This window comes from Mesoplodon mirus (assembly GCF_964341445.2).
Source record: "Mesoplodon mirus genome assembly, chromosome: 7".
NCBI classification, from domain to species: Eukaryota; Metazoa; Chordata; class Mammalia; order Artiodactyla; family Ziphiidae; genus Mesoplodon; species Mesoplodon mirus.
In genome coordinates this window covers 64,768,872-64,792,865 of record NC_138983.1, presented here as the reverse complement: position 1 = coordinate 64,792,865, position 23,994 = coordinate 64,768,872, and the positions used below count along the sequence as shown (strand labels likewise).

The window sequence follows — 23,994 nt, the reverse complement described above, 5'->3', positions numbered from 1 at the left end:
GTCTGTTCTTCCTTGGAGAAGACTTGACCCGCTGTCCTGCAGACTCAGCCCTGAGCCGCTGGGATGGACAAAGAAGAGAAGGAAGACGAGCTAGTCTTCACCACCCCCCGTCCTCTCCAGCACGCGCACCTCGGGACCGAGCCTCAGAATGCTTTATGCTGAGCAACTGGATCTTACGTAGGCACCCTCTCCAAGGGCTAAGAGTTTTTTGGGACATGACACATTCGTGACTTTCTTCCCAAGGCAAAGGAAAAACAATCTGAAGGGGTTGGGTTAGGCTGAGTCAGCTCACTAACTCATGTGAAAAGAGTAAAAAGAAACCAAGTGAGTAAATATGGAGAAACTCCATCTATCCCCAGTGATGGAGGGAGGGTCTTTTTTTTTTTTAGGTACGCAGGCCTCTCACTGTTGTGGCCTCTCCCGTTGCGGAGCACAGGCTCCAGACGCGCAGGCCCAGCGGCCATGGCTCACGGGCCCAGCCGCTCCGCGGCATGTGGGATCTTCCTGGACCGGGGCACAAACCCATGTCCCCTGCATCGGCAGGCGGACTCTCAACCACTGCGCCACCAGGGAAGCCCTGGGAGGGTCTTAAATAGAATCAAAATGTAACTGAGCAGTAGAAACACTCTCAGAAGCTACTAGCTTACTTACTGGAAAGCCTAAGCAGTCACTCATACCCTGCCCCTGAAACCTACTCTGTTCCTACTTCATCTCCTGCATTATCCTTTCCTGTGAATGAAGGAAGGAATCACACGATCGTGTGAACCATACCAGGCTTAGCTGGGTGCAGGTAAATGTGAATGTGATTTAAGTTTCATCCTGGTCATTGCTTTGTTTGAAAGCGAGGTGATTTCACTAGGGCCTGTATGAGGAGTTGTGTGAGGGCGGGGACACAGATCTCTGGTCCCCACAGGCCCTGAATGGGTCCCGCCCACTGCAGCCCCCTGCGAGCATCCTCCTCGCCTGTGACTGGCACTGGCCGTGGCCTCCCCTAGTCACAGACGCATGAAGGCCCAGAACACCTCCGCCACGGCAACGGCTCGCTGCCCTCTATGGCTGAACGTTATTTGTCTGGGGCAGGTGCCAGCACCGCGGAGACCTCTGATTCTGGTTGCAAGGGTCCCCAAAAGTGGCCAAGGCCCCAGCAGTACTGGAGGCGAGAGGATACAGAATGTGCATGAAGACGTGAGCCACACAGCAATTTCAGCCCTGAACCAGGAAAGGAGGAAGAAGAAGGTGATGGAGATTTGCCCAAAGTGGCTGAGGGGACAGCAGAGGCAGCGCTGTGGACCGGTGCCAAGAAGCTGGTGGAAACGAGAACCAAGACGCTCCTTCCCATAGACACTCCTGTCCTGACGCCCGGGAGCTGGCTCCTGGGAGACCTTCCATGACACCCAGATCCCTCCCCCTGGGAGAGCCCGTCCTCTGCTCCAGGGAGGGCTGCTCACACTTCCCCAAAGGCATCTCCTCCTGTGTCTCCTTCGAGGCCCCCGACACAGTGGAGTCCAGGGGCGCTCCTGTCTCCTGGGACACAGCACAGCCCCGGAGGACCCACCGTCACGTCCCAGATGTTGCTTCCGGTGGCCATTTATTGCTCAGAATGTTTATGTTAAAAGAGAGAAGGTATAAGGCCCTTGCCGTGGACTTCTCTGCCAGTACCACGGGGTCCAGGCTGGGATTGGGGGGGGGTGGCCTCTACCTCAGAGACCAACCAGGGCCACAGGGAGCACTGTCAGCAGCTACTTTGGAGACTCACCATCAACAAGGACTGATATATTATGAAAAATCATTTGGATTCATAGGAATTCTAGCTCTGCTGGACTCTTGAACAGTGAGGGGAGATGTCCAGCCAAGGAAAATGACATCAAACCTGTCTGGCTTGGAGAGCAGCCAAGAAGACCAAGGAGGCCACAGCCTGGCCGAGGCCAGAGAGGGTCAGAGTGGAGACGAAAGAGTTCACAAAATCAGCCACCAAGCAGGTGACCAAGCAGAGGGATATGGAGTTGACCTCCTCGCTCTAAACAACTGCCTGAGACTGCTGAGGACACAGCCTGCCATGCTTCCTGTCTGCCTACCAGCAGGGGAGTGAGCCCTGTATAGACACCGGCATTACCCACTGAGCCGTGAGATCATCACCGGGGTGCCAGGCGGGAAGATTGGCAAGGCAAAGGGCAAGTTTGGGATGTACTGTGCTTGGGTGATCTGTTACCCCAGTCTCCCTGGTGTAAAACAATCATTTGTTACGCTCGTGGATTAGCGGCTAGGAATTTGGACAAGGTTCAGTGAGATGGTTCGTATCTGCTCCAGAGTCTGAGAGCTCTGACTTGAAGCCAGGGTGACTCAGTGGCTAAGGCTGGAATCTTCTAGAAGCTCTTCATACTCATGCTTCTGGCTGTCACCTGGGACATTAGCTGGTGCTGCGGCCTCTCCACAGCCTGGGCTTCCTCCCAGCATGGAGCCTTGGTTCAGAGGGCAAGCATCTGAAGAGGGAAAGAGCCAAGCAGAAGCTGTGTTGCCTCTCATGCCCTAGCCTTGAAAGTCATGCAGCATCACTGTATCAGATTCATTAAAAGTGAGCCTAGGGACTTTCGTGGTGGCACAGTGGTTGAGAATCCGCCTGCCAATGCAGGGGACATGGATTCGATCCCTGGTCTGGGAAGATCCCACATGCTGTGGAGCAACTAAGCCCGTGCACCACAAGTACTGAGCCTGTGCTCTAGAGCCTGCGAGCCACAACTACTGAAGCCCGTGCACCTAGATCCCATGCTCCACAGCAAGAGAAGCCACCGCAATGAGAAGCCTGCGCGCTGCAACGAAGAGTAGCCCCCGCTCGCTGCAACTAGAGAAAGCCTGTGCACAGCAGCAAAGACCCAACGCGGCCAAAAATAAAATTAATTAATTTAAAAAAAAAGGTGAGGGCCTCCCTGGTGGCGCAGTGGTTGGGAGTCCGCCTGCCGATGCAGGGGATACGGGTTCGTGCCCCGGTCTGGGAGGATCCCATATGCCGCGGAGCGGCTGGGCCCGTGAGCCATGGCCGCTGGGCCTGCGCGTCCGGAGCCTGTGCTCCGCAACGGGAGAGGCCACAACAGTGAGAGGCCCGCATACCGCAAAAAGAAAAAAAAAAAAAAAAAAAAAAAAAAGGTGAGCCTAGGTGCTCTCCTAGGTTTGGGGTAGTTGAGGGACTGCCCTTTCAGTCCCTGCAACTACCTGTTTCAAAAAACAATCTAAAGATGCTGTAAGTGCTCTGGTGAGACGAGGCCAGTGACTCAAGTGAAGGTCTCAGAGGGCTTTGGGAATTGAGGCACGTCCCGCCTTGGGTTGCCTAGAGACACAAATGACCAACCAGCCACCGGTCACCTTGGCTGCTGCTGGACGGGGTCACTCCTCAGAGAGAAAAACCAATTACAGACACTTGAAGCCTCCACAGTTTGAATCTTGGCTTTCCCAGTGTCAGTCTTGGCAAGTCTTACAAATGCCTGTTGGTCTTTGTAGTCCAAACGTATTCCTCTCTTCCCCCGGCTTTCACTGGGGTGGATACTGAGGGCCAGGGGCACCCAGGAGACAGGCCCTCGCTGCCCAGTGGGGAGGGTCAGGGATGTGTCTGAGGAGGACACATTGTGTTGCTCCTTAAAGATGAATTGGCAGAGTGGGGAAGTGAGGGCATTCTAGAAGCAGTGACCAAAATTGGGTCTTGGGGAGGTCAGGAAATTGAACTGGAAAGCAGGTTGGGAACTGACCATGAAGGGCTCTGTGTGTCGTGCAGAGATTGGACTCGGGTCATTGTAGGCAGAGAAGGTGGGAAGACAGTGAGTTACAAGATGGGGTGTCCTCAGGGTGAAGGTCTCAGCGGGACTCACAACCTGGGTGAATTTGCTAGGACCCTTGAGCCCTGCAGATCCAGACATGGGACATCCTTGGCCCTCTTGTGAACTGCACTCAGACCTCACTGACGTGTAGGTTATTAGTTTGCATGGGTGAGGAACATCTCTTTCCAGTGGCAGGAAGGTTGGCGCCCCATCCAGGACACCCCCCATCTGGTGTCAGGGTCTTGAGGAGCCAGGTTGGTTGTCTGAGGGTTGCTGGGGGAGTGAGAATTCCAGCCAAGGGGGCAGTTCACGGTTCCATGTGCTGCCTGGTGCAGGCAGAGAGCTCCCCGTGCGGGAACCTCAGGCCCCCATCTCTCAGGTCACAGGGGGACATACCTGTTTTTTATTCACTTCTCCCCTTGTCACACTTTGTTATTATGCCACCATCACAGATGCAGTCTGGATGTTCCCTGGGCCTGGAGGGCCGCCTGTCTCCTCCAATTTGGCAATGATTGAATTAGTCCAACCTCAGCTTCCTCCAGGGCCCCTCTGCTGGAGCAGTTTTCAGAACAATTATGGTTAGGCTTCTGATGACTGGGGCAGCAGGCATCTTCTGCACCAACCGTGTCCCGTGTGTATTTGGTGAAGGTCAGACCTTCAAAGTCTGCCTTTGGAATGGGAGGTAGGGGCCGTGCAGACTCAGAGCCTCAGAAACGTGGATGGGGAGAGGGTGGAGGGCTCACTCCACTGCTTCTAACCCAGGCGGTGACAACACTCAATTGGTTAGACAGATTGGACACGTGAATAAACTTTTTTTGGAATTAAATATGGGTATAAATTCCCCAGAGGCAACATGGCTCAGGCTAAAAGAATGTGCTGGGAAGTTCTGTGAGTGTGGGGCTGGCTGTCTCTGTGGCCTGTCTGTGGGGCAGGGTGTAGTCTGGAACACCCCTCTCCATCCTTGAGGACCTGTGGGTGTGACGGCCTCCTCAGAGGGCCCGAGGTCTGGGCTGGGGGCCAGGAAGAGAGGAGAACTCCAGGCCCGTGTCCTGAGTGACGTGGGCCCCGAAGGCTCGGGGGTATGGTTCTCCACGCTTCGTGTGCTGAGCCCAGCTGGGGCCACATTTTCCTCTTTCACGGGCTGTGTGACTGGGGAAGGGATATTGGTGGGAGCAGCCCCGGAGCCCCAGGCCTTTGCGGATGTTGGGACTTTAGGATAACGATAGCTGGCGTCAGCTCCTGGCTCTGGCCTGGGTTTTTCCATCGGGCGATCCCTGCAGCGTGGGTCAGGCCATAACCCTGGGTGAGGTTTGCAGCTCAGGCTGAGAGTTTCCAGGGCAGCGTCTAGGAGAGGCTGGGGGCACCCTGCTGTGTTAGAGACAAATGTGCACTGAGTGTCACAGCTCCTGCGATTGGCCTGGTCTTAAGGTCACAAAAGGAGTCTGAGGAACAGGGGAAGCTGACTTGGAGATCCCGTAGAAGGAAGGGGAGGCTGCCTGCCGCTACTCTCAGCACCGCTCCCAGCCCTCGGGGCACCTGCACCAGGGCCCAGCCTTGGAGACCCTGCCCTGCCTTGCAGGCAGAGCTGGCAGCTCCCAGGCTCCCCCAGAGGCCTCCTGCCCCACACTTCTCCCTCCTGCCCCCTGGCCTGGGCCCCCAGGCTGCCTGCTCCCTGGGGTCTGCCCTTTTCTCCCTAGAGCACTGGGTCGAGGTCAGATGGAACTCTTGGGCTGAGTGCCCTGCCTTACCACTTCTTACCCATGACCTTGGCAAGTGACCTCACTGCCTTGGTCTGTAAAGTTGGGTTTCTCTTGCTCACTTTGGAAGACGAGATGAGATGAGGGATGCCAAATGCCCAGCACCCAGGGTGATTGAACCGTATGTCTCCTGGCCGCTTGCATGCCCTCTTGTAATTGGGCATCCCTGGGCCCCCCTTGTACCTCTGTGCACCTGTCCTCCTCCCTCCTGTCTCCCCACAGCAGAGGGCTCCAGGGTGAAGCAGGAGGTTGTCTTGTGGTGATGGATGGAGAGCCCTGGCTGCACCTGACATTCTGGGTCTTTTCAGTAGGATAGGTATTCACTCTAGAATGAGATCTACTGGCCTGAACTTAAGCTCAGAAGCTTACTCGAGGCTTCCCACGGTCACCTTTTGAGCTCCTGCAGTGAGTTAAGAGCTCAGACAGAGGTGCGCCCTGGGGGTTGAGTCCTGGGGGCCCGGCACTGTCCCAAGAGCATGCACATTTTATCTCTTTTCATCTGTCCAGCAGCCTCTTGAGGTTTCTCATTTTACAGACAAATCGAGGCACAGAGAGGCTCAGTAATTTGCCCAAGGTCACCCAGCTTGTAAGTGAACCCGTATTCAATTCCAGGCTTGGGCCCCAAAGCTTGCAGCTCACCCTCATGCCAACCCCAGGTACACTGGTGCCACGTGGCCTTGAGGGGCTGGAGGACATGGAGTAACCAGAGTGCGTTGAGTGCAGTGGCAGGGCCCGGAGAGGGCGGTCTGAGGGCGTGTGCTCCCAGAGTGCCCGGGACTTCCCCAGTGTTGGCACTGCAGGGCCCACATCCCAGGAAGCCCCCCAGTTCTGGGCAGATCAGGACGGTTGGTGCCCACAGTCTGCTCAGGAGGGCCGGGGCTCAGAGAACAGCCCCACGTCTGGGAGGGACATGGGTTTATCTCAGACTGTACCATCCCCGCATCCCAGGAGCATTCAGGGCCCGGCTCCACCACTGCACACCTGGCCAGGAGAAGACCATCCATCCAAACTCTGTAACCAGAGCGTGCGCCTGGGGCCCAAAACTTGCTGGTTGAAAGTTTCTGGGCTCAGAGCAGAAACCTTGTTCCGGTCCCTGAGGTAAAAATCCTTCAGAATGTGCCGTGTCCCCCGCCCCCCCCCCACCGACCCCATCCCCTCTGTCATACCTCCGGCCCCCACCCCGAGGGAGATTTGAAGCTCAGGAACAGAGGCTGGATGTGTGTGGAAGGTCTGAAACAGAGGAGATTTGGCCACAGGCTTGTTGGGAGTGGCGGGTGTCAGATTCCTAGGGCTGCCAAGATAAAGCACCACAAGCTAGGTGACAAGGTGACCCAACAGAAATGTGTTGTCTCGCAGCTCTGGAGGCTGGAGGTCTGAAGTCGAGCTGTTGGCCGAGGTGGGTCCTCTGAGGGCTGTGAGGGAACAGCTTGTAGATCTTCTCTCTGTTCTTCACAACGTCTTCCTTCCAGCAGTGTCTGTCTCTGTGTCCAAATGTCCCCTTTTCATAAAGACACCAGGTGTATCGGTCTAGGGCCCACCCTAATCACCTCATCTTAAGTAATTATATCTGTAATGACCCTATTTCTAAATACGGTCACATTCTGAGGTATGCCGACTGAAAAAAAAAAAAAAAAGCACAACCTGCAAGTTGAGAGTTATGTTTTATTCGGTGGATATTCTGAGGACTTCAAGCCCGGAAGAGAGGACTCTCAGATCACGCTGAGGGACTGTTCTGAAGAGGCAAGTGGGGGGAGCCAGGATATATAAGAGTTTTTGTAACAAAGGCCAGATAGTCAGGACATCAAAAGATTATTATTAATTAAAGAAAACCAGATATCTCAAGTTAAGGAAGTTAGCACTTTTCTATGTATGGGAAGATGCAAGAGGCTGGGCTCACTGAAATCATTCCTTTGATGTGTGCTTCAGCTGTCTGGGGCCAGTACCCTGCTTTTCTCCATTCTGAATTCCCCCCCGGGGTGCACAGTTGGGGGTGACTGCAATGGCTGAGGGCTTGGCAGTGGGCAGCCCCTTTGGTTTGTCTCCAATCCTGAGTTCTCTCAGGGCTCATGGTTCGGGGCAGCTGTAATGTGATGGCTTGGTGGCTGCAACATCCTTTGTTTACTGATATGGCAGGCAACATTTTTCATTCACAGGTACTAGGAACCAGGGCTTCAACATATGAATTTGGGGGGAGCATAATTCAACCTGTACCTGGGTATTCAGAGGCAACAGGGTGTGGTGGAAGGTCAGTGAGCCTCGGCTTGGGGGTCTGATGGACTTGGGATTACATCTTAGTGTTTCCAACTCCACCAAAGACCTTGGGCTCTGAGCCTCAGTTTACTTATCTGCAAAGTGGAGATTGGTCTTTGGTTCACCTATGTATTTTTAACTGAATGGCAACTCTGCGCCAGGCACATGCTGGGGGATGTGAAGTGACCTTACAGGGCTGTGAGGATAGAGAGAGCCATGGAAGCCCAAGCAGGTGCTGGCACGCAGCAGGTGCTCTCTGAACCTTTCCTGCTGCAGGGGGTGTAGCTCCAAGGGCCAGCGAGTTTCAGCTGGTGGAGGTCCCCTGGGCCTTCATTTCATGTGCCTTGGCTGGTTCCCCTGAAGATGGGCTTGAGAGGAGCCTGTGGAAAGCCCCAGCCCTGGCAGGGCCGCCCCCCCGGTGGCCTCCTCCTTTAGGCCTCTCGATATAAGAATGTCTGGATTCCCGGGGACCATGGACAACGTGTCCCGGCCAGTGTGAGAAGCAACGTGTGGCAGCATGAGGGCCACAGAGGAGCTGAGCTCCCCCGCCGCTCGCCACACAGAAGCCGAGGAAAGCCTCGCGGGGTTCCTGTGCTGTTTTCTCCCCCTTCCTTTGCTTCCCCTGATAAACTCTGAAATGGAAAATCAAAGACGCAGAATGGCTCCTTTGCCATTTTCCAGTATTTCATTGTAATGTCGAAGTGCCAGGGCCATTTCCCGGCCTAGCATCCTGCCAAATCTCCAGCGTGTTCTCTGCCGGTCCCGCCTCCCCGCCGGCCTCTGAGCAGAGTGCTGTGCCGAGCGCCTTCTAAACATAGCTCCATCCTCAGAACAACAAAGCCCCCGTCCTCTGAATGGCTTCGGCCCTGACGGCAGGCCTCTAGGCTGTTTGTCAGCCTTCCCCACCAGGATGGGAGGGAGGGGTGGGGACAGACAGCGAGTGGCCAGGACCAGGGGAGCCTCCGAAGAAGCTGGTTCTAAGTGACCCAGCTTTGAGGCCCAGATGCCCACGGGCCGTGGCCTTGGCCCTGAGTCTCCGGGGATGTGTGGGGCCTGGGGCCTTGTCCCAGGTGGGCTCTGCTAAGCTGGGACTGAGGCACAGGAGACTGGTTGGCGCTGAAGGGAGAGAGGTGATCCTCCCAGGAGGGGAGATGGAAGGATCCTGTCTTTCGGGTCAGACCCACTGGCTTGGACTCGCAACGCCACATCTGGGCTGGGTGACTCTGGACAGATCCTTCACCTTAAATCTCAGTTTCCACATCTGGGAAGTGTGGGTACTAAGGCCCGCGTTGGGGGGATTCAGGAGAACTGGTGCTGAGTGGCGACAGCAGTGACCCGGCTGTGCCTGGGCCTGGTGCCAGAACACCGTGGGCAGCTGGTGTAGGCTCAGCTTGTCATCTCACCCCAGCACCTCATCCCACCTGCTCCGCGGTGCTCACATGACCCCTTCATTTTTTTCTTTTCTTTCTTTCTTTTTTTTTTTTTTTTTTTTCTTTTTGCGGTATGCGGGCCTCTCACTGTTGTGGCCTCTCCCGTTGCGGAGCACAGGCTCCGGACGCGCAGGCCCAGCGGCCATGGCTCACGGGCCCAGCCGCTCCGCGGCATATGGGATCCTCCCAGACCGGGGCACGAACCCGCATCCCCTGCATCGGCAGGCGGACTCTCAACCACTGCGCCACCAGGGAGGCCCTCTTTCTTTCTTTTTAAAACATTTTTTTGGCATTCTCACAGCCCGGTGAGATAGGTCACAGCTATGAAGTGGCAAAACCAGAATTCAGTTTCTGCTCTTTTGGCCTCTAGGGGTTCTGTACACTTTGAAGTTCCAAGGTTTCCAGTATGATCACAATTCTCAACGAGCATCTCTAGCATTTCTAGCTGCTAGGAATGCACATCCACAATAAGCGAGCTGGCAGACCCTTAACAAAGAAGCACTGGGCTTTCTTGGGGGTCAGTCATGCTGAACTAACCTGCCAGAGCCCCTGGCAGGTAGCAGAAACATGTCTGCAAAGGAAACCATTGCTTTAGTGTATCTGCATTTTTCAAAAGTGTTTGGCAAGGTTCCATGCCCAAAATTTTTCCATACCTAGAAAAAAATTAATTGCTTCACTGTGACTTTGTAAGGAATGCTTTGTTTTGCGTAGGAGTCAGTTTAGGGAAAGGAAGATATTCCTGAGGATGAACCTGTTCTTTGCTTGATGGCGAATTGTGAACAGCAGGGGCTCTTAGCTCATATCTTTTTTTTTTAAATTTAATTTATTTGGCTGCCCCGGGTCTTAGTTGCGGCATCTGGGATCTTCATTGCGGCATCTGGGATCTTTAGTTGCGGCATGCGGGATCTTTAGTTGTGGCATGCGAACTCTTAGCTGCGGCGTGTGGGATCTAGTTCCCTGACCAGGGATCGAACCTGGGCCCCCTGCATTGGGAGCGCCAGGGAAGTCCGCCCCTGCCCCCACAGCTCATATCTTTTAAATTAAAGATCTGGAAGGGGAAGTATGTAGTAAAAATTCCAAGTCTGCAGGATTCTTGGGGAATGAGAAGCCAAGTTAATGGAATGTGCATATTTTCTTGCTTTGGTTTCCAGATCAATGCTAACGGTCAGCATTTTGTTAGCCTGTTTGCTCCAGTAACATACAAGTGGTTTCATCCACTCAGCAGTATCCATCAGGTGCCCCCGCATGCCAGGCGCTGTGCCGGGTCCAGGCGCGTGTCACACGTATTGTTATTCTGCTCTACAGGAGTGAGATTACATGCTTCTTTCACTTGCTTGTTTTACTTACTGATGGATTGTAAACATCGCAGTGCAAAGAACTACCTCATTCTTTTTAATGTCTGCCTGGTGCCATTTTCCCACGAAATGATTGTACAATAATTTAATCAGTCCCCTCTTATTGGGCATTTCCATTATTTCTGGATTACAAATATTATACTGATGTATAGCCTTAAACATCCCTGCACTTGGATATTTGTACATATGGATGAGTGTTTCTGAGGATAGCCACCTGGAAGGGGAATTACTGGCTCAAAGGATCTATGCATTTACACTTTTGATAGATGCTAATGAATTGCCTGCAAAGAAAATCTACTTCAATTTTAATTATCCCCAAATTGCCATCTGGCAATGCTCAGTTTCTCAAATCCCTACCAACATGGGATATTATGCAATGTATTAGTTTCGTATTGCTGCTGTAACAGCTTACCGTATATTTAGTGGTTTAAAAACAGGAATTTATTATCTTACAGTTCCATAAATCAGAAGTCCAACAGGAGTCTCACTGGCCTGAAATCAAAGTATTGGCAGGGCTGTGCTCCTTCTGGAAGGTCTAGGAGAAATACTGATCCTTGGCCCATGGCCCTTCCATAGTCAAAGCCAGTTAGGTCTGGATAACTGGGGATGAGGGTCTTTGCATGTGGCATTGCTCTGACACTGACCCTGCTGCTCCTTGCCATGTGCAAAGCCCCTTACCATTACACTGGGTGCACCTGGATAATCCAGGCTTCTTTCCTTATGTCAGGTCAGCTGATCAACACCCTTAATTCCACCTGTGACTTTAATGTCCCCTTGCCATGTAACATGACATGTCCACAGCTTCCAGTCATGAGGGTGTGCACATTGGGGTGGGGGGGGCAGTATTCTGCCTACTGCAGATAGTATCAAACTTCTTGTTTCTGTTCTAAGTGAAAACATGGTATCCTGCTCTTTTAAGTTGCATTTTCTTGATTATTGGTGAAATCGAACATCTTTTTTATTATTTATTTATTTATGGTTGTGTTGGGTCTTCGTTTCTGTGCGTGGGCTTTCTCTAGTTGCGGCGAGCGGAGGCCACTCTTCATCGCGGTGCGCGGGCCTCTCACCGTTGCGGCCTCTCTTGTTGCGGAGCACAAGCTCTAGACACGCAGGCTCAGTAGTTGTGGCTCACGGGCCCAGTTGCTCCGCAGCATGTGGGATCCTCCCAGACCAAGGCTTGAACCCGTATCCCATGCATTGGCAGGCAGACTCTCAACCACTGCACCACGAGGGAAGCCCCTCGAATATCTTTTCTGCATGAAGAGACACAGCAGTTTCACTGGCTGTAAGTTGTCTTCTCTCTTTTCTGCTGGGTTGCCTTTTTTTTTTAATTGAATGATAAATTCTTTGAGGGCAAAGGCCTGCTCCTATTCACGTTTGCATCCCAGTGCTTCACAATGTGGCCGGGTTCAGGGAAGGGCCTCGACACCTGTGGGCCCCCTACCCCTCCGTCCCTCCTCCCCCCACCACCCCATGCTCTTGCTATTCTGTTTTGGAAGAAATGTCAGGACGCTTCTGGCTTAACTGGCTGAGTCGAGTCTGTGTCGAGGAAGGCGCGGTGGCTGAGTGCTTTACTTACAAACCTGTCGGCTTCTCAGGCTATTATGGACTCTGGGGTCACACAGACTGAGTGCCCTGCCCCCAGCTCAGCCCCTGATTTGGGCGGCCCTTCCGCCCCTCTGAGACTCGGTTTTCTCACCAGTATAAACAGCTGACCTTTTAGGGTTGCTGGGTTGGGAACAGGGACAAGATCGATTCCTTTTGGGAGGGCAGACCCTACTTGCTGAGCTGCTGCACTGCCGTGGTGATGGAAACTTCGGGCAGAGCCGTGGGAGGGGGCTCGTGGGCCGAGATGAGTGGGACGCTGGGGAGACACAGAGGAGAGCAATTCTAGGTCACCTTGCAGGGTGGTGGGCAGCGTGCTCTCCTTTTGTTACTGAATCAACCTCGGGTCCACTTGCCTGCACACAGTAAAGCCATCTCCCGATGCCAGGTTGTGGTGAGGAAAGTGCAGCGTTTGTTGCAAGGCCAAGCAAGGAGTAAAGCTCAGAAGATCCCAACTCCCCGATGGCGTTCAGGGAAGGGTTTTTAAAGACAGGTTGAGGGAGAGAGTTGCACATGTGCGTGATGAGCTTGCGGACATTCTTCTGATGGGTGGGAAGGTAACTGGGAGTCAGCATCATCAGTCTTCTGGTTCCAGTTGCCTCGGGTCTGTGGGCTTGTGATCAGCATACAGTTGACTTCTTCCACCTGCTGGGGGTTTCAGTAACTGCGAAACAGCTCAAGGACATGTTTAATGGCTAAACTATCACTGTTTTGTCTTGCTTGACTGTTTTCCTTTGGTTCTGCATTTTCTCACTTCTCTGATTAAATTTTTTCTTCAGAACTCAGGGAAGGCCTAGGAGGTTAAAGTTTTTCTACAAACAAGAGGCAGGCAGAGGACATGGGTGGGGGTGAGGGTCTGTCCCAGGAAGGCCCCATTGGGTCCTGCTTGGTTACCCTTGGACACTTTTTGAGAAGTTACAGTAGAAATTTAAATTACTCTTCACTTATTCTGGGTGTCAGCCCTGGTCCCTTCTGGAGCCCCTGGTGAGCACAGAGCCTGGCACATGGGGGTGACTTGTACCACGTCTCCAGGTTGGCCTCTTCCCCGTCATCCCTCAGAGGGGCTGTGGGAAGATGGTGTCCAGTGGGACTGATTGTCTTCCTGGCTGGCTGAGCCTTGCTCGGTGAACAGAGCATGACCACATGCTCTGAGGTATGCCAGGCTGGGGGTCAGTGCCAGGCAGGAGTTGCAACAGTCCTATGCAGAGGCCAAGCCTGCAGCTGCCCTGAACCAAATACCCATCTTCTCAGGCCTGCAGTGTTGGCCTGGGGACACCTGTCACTTCCCAGGGACAAAGCTTCATTCCCTAGGCTGCCTGGCCAGAGCCTCCCTGCTGACCCCCAGGCCTACACACATGCTCTGGCCCTGGGGGTCCCTAGAAGACCCCGTTCACAGTCTCCTGTCCATACTCATTAGCACTGGTGCCTCAGCTCACAGAGCAAAGGTAGGGACCAGCCCAGGCCACTTAGGCCAGGGCTTGCCCATCCAGGCCTTTCTGGGTCCGGCTCCACACTTGCTTTCAGCATGGAGCATGCCCAGGTCAGAGCGGGGAGGCAGGTCCCTCCCTCCCCCAGGCCCTTTCATAAGGTTTGCTGGGGCCCCAGAACACCTGCCTCAGGAGAGTTTCTCATCCGTGGGTCCCTGACGGCTGCATCTGGAGCTCTAGGCCCCCTCAGCCAAGGGCTGGTTGTGGAGAGGGTCCCCCTACCCTGAATAGCTGTTCTATCTTGGGGGGCCCCCCTTGGCCTCTCTGAGCCTCAGTTTCCAGGTTGATAGCATGGGGAAAGTAATCCTGCTGCTTGCTGGGGAAGCCACAAGGTAGACCGGGGACACTGAGCCCGCCGGGGCTGGCGCCATGACGGGTTGTCAGTGGTGGATCTTATGCCTCTCGCCTCTGCTGCCCTCCTCTCACTCTGAAGCTGCCCGTTCCCAGGCCTGAGCCTGACAGCAGGCCCAGAGCTAAAGCAGCCCTGCTCCTGCCAGTGATGGGTGACCGTGGCCGGGCCGCAGTGGCCTCTCTGGTGGCCTCCCTCTTCTGGGCCTCGGGCCTTGGGGTGGACAGATCCCTTCTCTCCCTTTCTCCTCCATTTGTCCAGCTGAGCAGGGCTGGCAGCCATGAGAAGGCACCTGGGCTGGAGGGCTGAGTGCCAGCTGCACCCTCCTTGGGTTTCAAAGCTGGCAGCTGCCTTTGCCAGGCAGCTGTGGACCCCAGACCAGGACCCCCAGGAGGCCCCCCGACAGCCCCTCAGCTGCACAGCCTCTGCAGCACTTTTCCTTCACTGTTAGCAGGGCCCTGCTGGGTCTGTGCAGCCACCTGGGCCTGGAACTCATTAGCTCTTCTTATTAAATCCATCTGCTCCTCGTTGAAGAATAGCTCTGAGTCTCTTTGCTCCCATCCCGGGTGTGTGAGGGGGAGGGCTGCACGCAGACTCGATTGTGTGCACTGGGTGTGGCGTCCTGCAGGGCAGAAGCCTGGGCATGGGGGGTGGGTGAGGGCCCCGCTAGCCTGGAGGGAGTGGATGCTGAGGTGAGAGAGCCAGGCGGGCCACCGGGGTGTAAGAGGAGTCTGGAGGCCATTCCTGTGGGCTAAGACTGCGGGATAAAGTAGGGCTTGGCCCTTCCAGGGCACCGCGGGTCAGCTGATCTGCCTTTCACTGATGAAGCTGCTCCCTCCTCCCCTCTCCTCCCCTCCCCTCCCTCTCAGGAGTGCATCATTGATGAGGACTGTGGGCCTGGCAGGTACTGCCAGTTTTCCAGCTTCGAGTACTCCTGCCAGCCGTGCCGGGACCAGCAGACAGTGAGTGTGCCCAGAGGCCCCCAGAGCTGCAGCGCCAGGGCCATGGGGGCCCAGAAAAGGGGACCCGGGGGAGAAGGCCAGTGGCCCTCGGTTCTCAGCTGGGCTTCCTGGAAGCCTTCTATGGGGCCCCACCGTGTCCACACTTGGCACAGCCAGTCCATGGTGCCCAGTGGGGCTGACTCCTGGCCCCAGTGCCTGCCTCACAGATACGAGAGATGGGGAGGGAGGACAGAAGAGGCCCCACCCTGCCCCTTCCCTGGGGAAGGCCATCCCAGTACACGCAGCCGGCAACACCACGGCAGCCCTTGGGCAGGGAAGGGGCAACCCACCCCCCAGATCTTTCTCCCAGTCTGCTCAGAGAGGGCAGGAGGAGGCCCAGGAAGAAGCCAGAGCATGTTCCAGATGGAGGTTCCACAGAGAAGTGGGAAGCCGGGGAAGAATGACACTCCCTCTGCCCAACAGATGTTTTGGACAAAGCCATATATGGGCTTTTCTGGTCCTTTTCGTTATTAAGGCAATAACACAGCACGATAACAAGTTTGGAAAATAGAGGGCTTCTTGCTGCCCCGCCTGGCCCCACCTGTGGTTAGGCAGCTCCTGGCCTGCTCGGTACCACCACTCCACATGTGAGACCCCAGGTCCAAGGCACCCAGTGCCCTCCCGTCCATGTGGTTGCCCAGGCTTGGGCCTTAATTTAACCAGCTGATCAGATTCACGCTGCTGCCTGCGTCTGTGGGCCATAAGCCATCTTCCTTCCTGACCATTAATTAGGGACCTAATGAAAAGGAGGCAAGGCCAAGTCTGGGGGGAACCGAAAAGATGCAACCATCCTTTATAAAATCTCAAGCTGCGTAGGACTCCCCCAGGCGTCATGTTTCCTGCCCAGCTCCCATCTCCACCCCCTTGACTTCCCTAAGACATCCCCAGACCAAGGAGCTCGGTTTCCTCCTGTCTATAGTAGGAGGATGTGGGTTAGCCAACCTGCACTGTCTCCAGGCTTCTGGATTGGGGGCAGGGACAGGCTGGGCTCCCTCAGGTCCGTGAGCCGCCTGTGTTTTCCCTCCCCGCTGCAGCTCTGCACCCGGGACAGCGAGTGTTGTGGAGACCAGCTGTGCGTCTGGGGTCACTGCACCAAAACGGCCACCAAAGGCGGCAACGGGACCATCTGTGACAACCAGAGGGACTGCCAGCCGGGGCTGTGCTGTGCCTTCCAGAGAGGTGGGTGGGCTCCCCTCTGGGGGCAGGACAAGCCCTGTCCCAAGCTCCAGCACACCGGGCCTCCTGGGGCCCCGTCCATGCCAACCACACCTTTTCAGGGACCTCCTCCTAGGCAGGAGGTATGTCCCAGCACCACAACTTCTGCCCGGGGCTGAAGACCAGATCTCTGTCTCACTCTTTTTCTTTTTCCCCCTGTGATGCCTAGAAATTAAATTCCTTCAGGATGCATGAGCCCAAGGAGGGAGGAATACCCCCAGATGGGTGGGATGAGGGCACCCCCTCCCCATCCCACTCCACCCATTCCCCAGGCCTCAGGGTGGCACCTGGCCCTGGTCTGCTTTCCTGCGAGTGGCCCCTTCTACTCCTGTCTCCCATTCTCACTGCCCCTCCCAGGTGAGGTCTGCTCAGGTGCTCTCCCCATCCACGGGTGTTTCTGAAACCGTCCCTTAACCCCTCCCTCAAGCCCTAGTCCACCTGGTACCTGCTGCCCCAGCAATTTTCCTCAAGGACATGGCTCCCTGGGTATCATTCCTCTGGGAGCTGAGGTTGCTCCTGTCCTGTCACTTCAATTCCACTCCTCAGTTGGCCTTCCAAGACCTTGGCCGGGTCCAGCTTGCCTGTCCTCCTTTTCTCTCTACTCCTTGGCCCATCTGGGAATCTCGCTGTCCCAACCTTTCTCACCAGCCCAACCCCAGGCCTTTGTTGTTTCTGTGCTCCAGCCTTTTTTTTTCTATTTTTCTACATATATATATATATATATATATATATATATATATATATATATATATAAAACATAGTTACTTTCATTTTTTAATTATATAAATAACACATTTTCAATGTAGGAAAACTGGAAGATACAGATAAGCAAAGGTCTTATATCCTTCCAGATTTTTTTTTCTTTGAACACATATTTTGTAATAATAATTCCTGCCCCTCCAAAAAAACTTCAGTGCCTTTTTCCACTCTTAATTTCTCCATACCTCTGGCCTCAAAACCCAGCACAAGACCACCTCTTCCAGGCAGTCCTCCCTAACTGCTCCAGCCCTCCCAGCTTGTTCCCTCCTGAGCCCATGCCATCATTCTGGTTTCCTACCATTCCACCTCTTCAATCCTAACCTCCACTTTGGGGTTCAGGGTGGAAGCTGGGGGGCTGCACCCCATTTCTCTGCTCCTTCCTTTGGTGCCTGCCTGCCTGGTACAGGGGTAACCCTCAGCTGGTTCCAGGTCTGTTGTTTCCTGTGTGCACACCCCTGCCCGTGGAGGGTGAGCTCTGCCATGACCCTGCCAGCCGGCTTTTGGATCTCATCACCTGGGAGCTGGAGCCTGATGGAGCTTTGGACCGATGCCCATGTGCCAGTGGCCTCCTCTGCCAGCCTCATAGGTGAGGTCTCACTTGCCCTCTCTGTCGGGGGCTGAGAGCAAATGAGCTGCCACCCAGTGGGGACCCAGGAGCAGGAGCAGGGTGGGGGGAAGATGTGGATTTAATTTAAGGTAGGTTTAGTTGGAGGTGTCCTTGGGTCTTCCAGATGGAGGGTCCAATAGCGGATCTATAGGACTAGGGCTCAGGAGGTGTGGCCAGGGGTACAGATTTGGGCTCACCTGTTTGAGGGTTGAAGCCTCCTCAGTAGATGACCTTAAAAAAGATTGCGTGTGGAGGGAGCCCAGGCCCATCACAATGAAAGAGCAGAGGAGACTGAGAAGGTGCAGTCAGAGAGGTAGGAGGGCAGCCAGGAGAGTGGCCAGCAGAGTAGAGGCCGTGGAGAGACGTGAAGCACCAGGCCTGCTCAGAGGCCAAGTTCTCCGTGTGCATCTCACTTAGCAGCCGCTGCTCCGCCTTCTCTCCCAGCAGGATCCAGGGTGGCTGGGGTGACAGACAGAACCCTGGCCCCGGCCCACAAGGCCCAGGGCTCCCCACAGGTGCAGCAGGGGCTGCTGCTGCCTGGGGGCCCGGGTGGGCAGGGGGCTGTAAACTCTCAGACCCCCGAGTCCTCAGGGCTGCCAGAGAGGGTCCGTGACAGGAGGACAGACCTGTGGCTCGACGAGGGGGAGCTCACCTTGGAGCACATTCTCCAAAGGTGACCCTCCCTCAGCATCTGCTTTAAGGCAGGATGTTAGAGGAGGTGCCGTGAAAGTGAGCTGGGCTTGTGCAGAGGGCGGGGCCTCAGTTTGGGGGCCTGGGCCCCGCCCCTCCCTCCACAGCCACAGCCTGGTGTACGTGTGCAAGCCCACCTTCATTGGGGGCCGCGATGAGGACGGAGCGAACCTGGTGCCCAGAGACGTCCCCAATGAGTATGAAGACGGCGGCTTCATCGAGGAGGTGCGCCGGGAGCTGGAGAACCTGGAGAGGAGCCTGTCGGTGGAAATGGCTCTCAGGGAGCTCGGGGCCGCCTCGGAGCTGCTGGAGGGAGAGGAGATTTAGACCCAGGCCTGTTCTGTGGGTAGACACGCAACAGAAGTAGTTAATTTATTTCCCCAGCTGTGTCCCTAGGTGTGGGCTCACCAGGCTTTTTTTCCGTGGCCTCTTCCCAGTACATTTTCCCCTCTGGCTTAAAACAAATCAGGGGCTGCACCCTTGCCCAGCACCCACCCCCTCTCCCATGCATCACAATTCTGGTGTCGGGGAAGACCAGGGTGTGGGAGGCTGAAGGTAGAATAGGGCTGCTCAACTGGTCCAAAGTATCGGCTGCTTCGCCTCTGCTGGTTGGCAGACGGCTCGTTTCGTTTTTATGACGTTGCCTCGAGAATAGTTGGAGGGGAGGGGATGGAAAAGAATGCAGAATTTCCCCACGATGGGTTTTGGGGAAATGTTGACTCTCAAACATGTGGAGAAGAATGCCCTGCTTTGCAAACGTAAACCTGCGAAAATGCAACAAGTGAATCTTTCATGCCGTTCTCACCTTGGGCACAGGCAAGCGCTGCCCTCAGCTGCTGCAGGTGAAACGTTCTCACTCCGCGTTGCCTGCATTCATCCTCTCAGCAGTGTTACTCAGCTCCTACCTCTGTGTCAGGGCAGCAGTGTCATGTCCTCTCACCACAGCCTGATGAAGAGGGCGTTGGTCTCCCCGTCTGTCAGGATCTCGGAGGCTCAGAGATGTCAAGTGGCTTGCCAAGTCACACAGCTAGTGAAGACCAGAGCAGGATGTCACCCAGGTGTGATTCCAAGCCCAGTGCTCCCCCCACCAGCCTCGGTGCCACCAAAAGTACCCGCTACGAGGATGAAGAATGAGATTTTTCTTTTCTTTTTTTGAGGCACATCTGGAACTAAGGTCAAACTAGTTCACACATCCCTGTAAGATTAAAGTTCTGCTGTTTGTTAGAAAAACAGCGTTCTCCCCGGTGTTCTCCTCAGTGTGGGTGGCCATCACTCCAGTGGAGACAGAGGTATTGACACTGTCCCCTGTGGCAGTCAGTTATATCAGTAACTTTGAAGGTACACATGACCGGAGCATAATATGTAAGTTAATGTGCCAGAAACAGTACTTAGGTAATCTTAGGGCCGGGATTATAAATGAAATTTGCAAAATCACTTACCAGCAACTGAAGACCATATTGACTGCATGGAGAAAATCGAGCCAAGCAAGACTTTGTGAAATATGGTTGTAATATCCAAGCTAAGAGCACTGAATTGTATGCTGTTCCATAAATGATATTTTCAAGTGTCATGGACTGTTTCCATCATGTATTCAGAGTTATTAAATGTTAAAGTCACACAATTGTATAAGCATGCTTTCTTCAAGTTTTAAATTATGTATAAACACATGTTGCATTTAGAAATCAAGCATAAATCACTTAAACTACTCTTTTGTAGCTCTTGGACTTCTTTTTCCTTTTGACTTTGAATAAATATAAAGCCCTTTCAGCCAGAAAAAATAAAATAGAAATGACCTGCATTGTCCAAAAAGAAAAAAAAAGTTCTTCCATAAAGCAAATTTTCCAGACAATGGAAGCACAAAATATTTTAGAAATGTTAACCATTTTGGGATGGGAATTAATCCTTAAGAGTGTCAGTGCTTCATTGTCTCTGAAAGAGTAAATGGAATGTGTATGCCTCTTTTCTGGGGAGGCTTCTTTAATCAAATGCAGTTCTGGGCCAAACACAGTAAGATCTTCAGTGACCATGACAATCCATAATAATAAACTACTATATATTAAGGTCAGCTGGGTGATTGATAGACACCAGATTAGACAGTCTACCCATATTATTTCAATCTTCATTGAACCCATGAGTATTTTCTTCATTTAACAGATGAAGAAATGGAGACTCAAAAAGATTAAGTGATAGAGCGAAAGTCAAAACAATATCTAGTACAGTATGCCCAGGATATACTGGTAAGTTTATCTCTTAAAATTAGCTGTCTTCAATGTCCAGAATCATCAGGACCACTCTACATCTTTATTACGCAACAGATATTTACTCAGAACCAGGTGCTGTGATATGCACTAGGGGTACCAAGTTGATCCAGATAGGGTCCTACCCTGAAGGCATCACAGCCTAATGAGGGAGCCACACTAAACGCAGCACGGACAAAATGAAAGCAGTCAACCCGATATCTGAACAGAGCGTTATGGGATCCTCAAAGGAGCACGTGGCTTGGGAGAGCTGGCATGGGAACTGGCTTTCAAAGATGATAGTATATCAGGAGGACAGAAGGAATAGGAAAGGGCATTCTGGGCTATAGGCAGAGGGAGGGAGGCAAGGAGGAGGGATGGTATATAGGGGGAACTGCAAGTAATTCACAGTGGCTGGAAGGCAAGGTAAATTTGAGCGTTTGGAGGAGAGGCTGAAATTTCATCCAAAAATTTATTGAGCACCTACTAAATGTCAGGCCCTACATTAGGTGCCAGGGAGACAGTGGTACATGAGATAAAAACTAGGTCACTTTCTCATGGAGCTTATATGCAGGTATATTATCCTGTTCCACTTTGTCATCATAGCCACAAAAATCAAGAACATGAGGGGCTTGGCAAAGTTCTTGGCTGAAATTCACATATAGAGACGCTGGTGTATCTCCTCTACTCACGATTCTAAGTGGAATGTGGTAAAGGTTAGGTGGACCTTGGTACTTGCATCTTCCTGCCTGCCCTTCCCGAGATCTGGAGTTCCTGCCAAGGAAGCCACGGTAGATGCTGTAATTTCCATTACCTGACAGCTAATCCCAGCCCTCTTTCCTTGCGCTTCTCCCACCATCACAGAGGCTGGAAAAGCTGGACACTTCCTTTCCCAGCGCCCCCTTGCAGCTAGAGATGGCCACATGACCAAGTTCTGGCCCTGGAAATGTAAGGGGAAGGCTGCCAAAGAGTTTCTGGGAAGGTTTTTTTTTAACCTGAGTGACAAAAGGAAAGAGGCCTACAGGAAGTATGTCCCCGCCTTCCACCCCCTTCCCTGGTTGCCTGCCTTTGAGCACAGGTGTTTAGGATGTGACATTTGGAGCTGCAGCAGCCATCTTGGGATCATGTGATCAAGATCAAGGCCATCAGCAGGGCTGCCTTCTTGGAAGCTCTGGGGAAGAAACCACGTGCTTGCCCTTTTTAGCCTCTAGAGGTTGCTCTCTTTCTGTGGCTCATGGCCCCCTTCATCTTCAAAGCCAGCAGTAACAGATTGGGTCTTTTGGTGCCATCTCTGCAGCTGCGAAAGGTTTTTCACTTCCAGTGACTTATATATAATCCAGAATAATCTTCCCATGGCAAAGTTCTTAATCTTTATCATATCTGCTGTCCCTTTTGCCATGTAAGGTAAATATTCAGAGGGTCTGGGGTTTGGGATATGGACATCTTTTGTGGGCTGTTATTCTACGTACCTCAGAAGGATAAACGTCTGAGTCCTCGATGACGTTGAGGAGGAAAGCAGCCCTTCTGTCAACTATTTCTGGACTCCTTCTAAAGTAAACCAGCAATATGACAGATAAAGTTGCTGTTAGTCTTTGTTGTTTGAAACCAGAAACAACTAAAAGGGGAACAACATGCAGCTTTATGAATCCCAACTCACCCGCTTTCCCACCCTCAATGGGAAAGCAAGATTAGAAAATGAAGTGTTTGGGTGTGTGGTGCAGGCTCCAAGTCTGAGCTCCACCTTCCGCCCAGATGCGTGGCTGGATTGTCCACCCACATGGCCTTGAACTAAACTGGAAGAGGACTGTGATGGAACAAAGAGGATTGCTGCCGCCTCTTCCCAGCTTCCCCTCTTCATGTTCTGTTTCTGCTCCCTCCCTTTACTCCTCCCAGTGCCTGGCTTTTCTAGCCTCCCTAGCCTGGTTCTTTGCGCTTTTGACACAATCAGGAGAAAGGGGTGCAGGGCAGAAGGATGAGAGCTGAAGAGAGAGGCCAGGGGCCTGCTGTGGTGGGAGGGAAGCGTGGGATAAAGGGCAGTTAAGTATTCCTGTAGTCTGTGCATCCCCTCCAGAGTCAAGAAATGCAACTAGATTAGAGATTATGTTTTGATAGCCAGATTGGGTTTCCAAAGTCAGAGGACTGACAGCTGTGGAGCTAGGCACCTCATAACAGGGGCTGCTGAGAGGTGCCACTGCAGCAGCAGCAACTCAATTGCCCTATATAAGGACGACAAGGGAGGTGGTAAGAAACCTCCTTTTGGGAGATGGCAGTGTTTGGAAAACAGGTTATTTCCCTGTCTGATCTCCTATGAGGCAGGGGAAATTAGACTTATTCCTTTGGCTAAAACCTATGGGAGGAACTTTCAGAGAAACACTCATAAAATTTGGATGGGACAACTCAACAACAAAAAACAAACAACCCAATCAAAAAATGGGCAGAAGACCTGAAGAGACAGTTCTCCAAAGAAGACATACAGATGGCCAATAGGCACATGAAAAGATGCTCAACATTGCTAATTATTAGAGAAATGCAAGTCAAAACTACAGTGAGGTACCACCGGTCAGAATGGCTATCATTAAAAAGTTTGCAAATAACAAATGCTGGAGAGGGTGTGGAAAAAAGGGAACCCTTCTACACTGTTGGTGGGAATGTAAGTTGGTGCAGCCACTGTGGAAAACAGTATGAAGTTTCCTCAGAAAACTAAAAATAGAATTACCGTATGATCCAGCAATCCCACTCCTGGGCATATATGCAGACAAAACTATAATTCAAAAAGATACATGCACCCCTATGTTTATAGCAGCACTATTTACAATAGCCAAGACATGGAAGCAACCTAAATGTCCATTGACAGATGAATGGATAAAGATGTGGTACATATGGAATACTACTCAGCCATAAAAAATAATGCCCTTTGCAGAAACATGGATGCAACTAGAGATCATACTAAGTAAGTCAGAAAGAGAAAGACAAATACCATATCACTTATATGTGGAATCTAAAATATGACACAAATGAACCTATCTATGAAACAGAAACAGAATCACAGACATAGAGAATAGACTCGTGGTTACCAAGGGGGAGGGAGATGGGGAAGGATGGATTGGGAGTTTGGGGTTAGCAGATGTAAACTGCACATATAGAAGGGATAAACAACAAAAGTCCTACTGTATAGCACAGGGAACTAATTTTAATATCCTGTGATAAACCATAATGGAAAAGAATACGAAAAAGAATGCATATATATTTGTATAACTGAGTCACTTTGCTGTACAGCAGTAATTAACACAACAATATAAATCAACTATACTTCAACAAAAAATAAAATTTGTATGGGAGCGATTGACACCTCAAAGGGGATGGTTGTATAGAAGGTGGACACATTGACTTGCCACTAATACCATGGAAGGAGGAGCATCAGGGAGAGATGACTGGATGGAGCAGTG

At 52.7% G+C, this 23,994-nt stretch overlaps 1 protein-coding gene across 1 annotated transcript in view; it reads left to right on the top strand.

Moving 5' to 3' along the window:
* Positions 1-20,017, top strand: part of DKK3 (dickkopf WNT signaling pathway inhibitor 3) — a 48,025-nt gene extending 28,008 nt beyond the window's left edge. Inside the window, exons 5-8 of the mRNA XM_082628633.1 lie at positions 14,909-15,001; positions 16,075-16,219; positions 17,444-17,600; positions 18,419-20,017. Of these exons, the coding sequence (XP_082484759.1) occupies positions 14,909-15,001; positions 16,075-16,219; positions 17,444-17,600; positions 18,419-18,638 (615 nt within the window). The 3' untranslated portion in view covers positions 18,639-20,017. The remainder of the gene's footprint in view (positions 1-14,908; positions 15,002-16,074; positions 16,220-17,443; positions 17,601-18,418) is intronic.
* Positions 20,018-23,994: the final 3,977 nt, after the last annotated feature.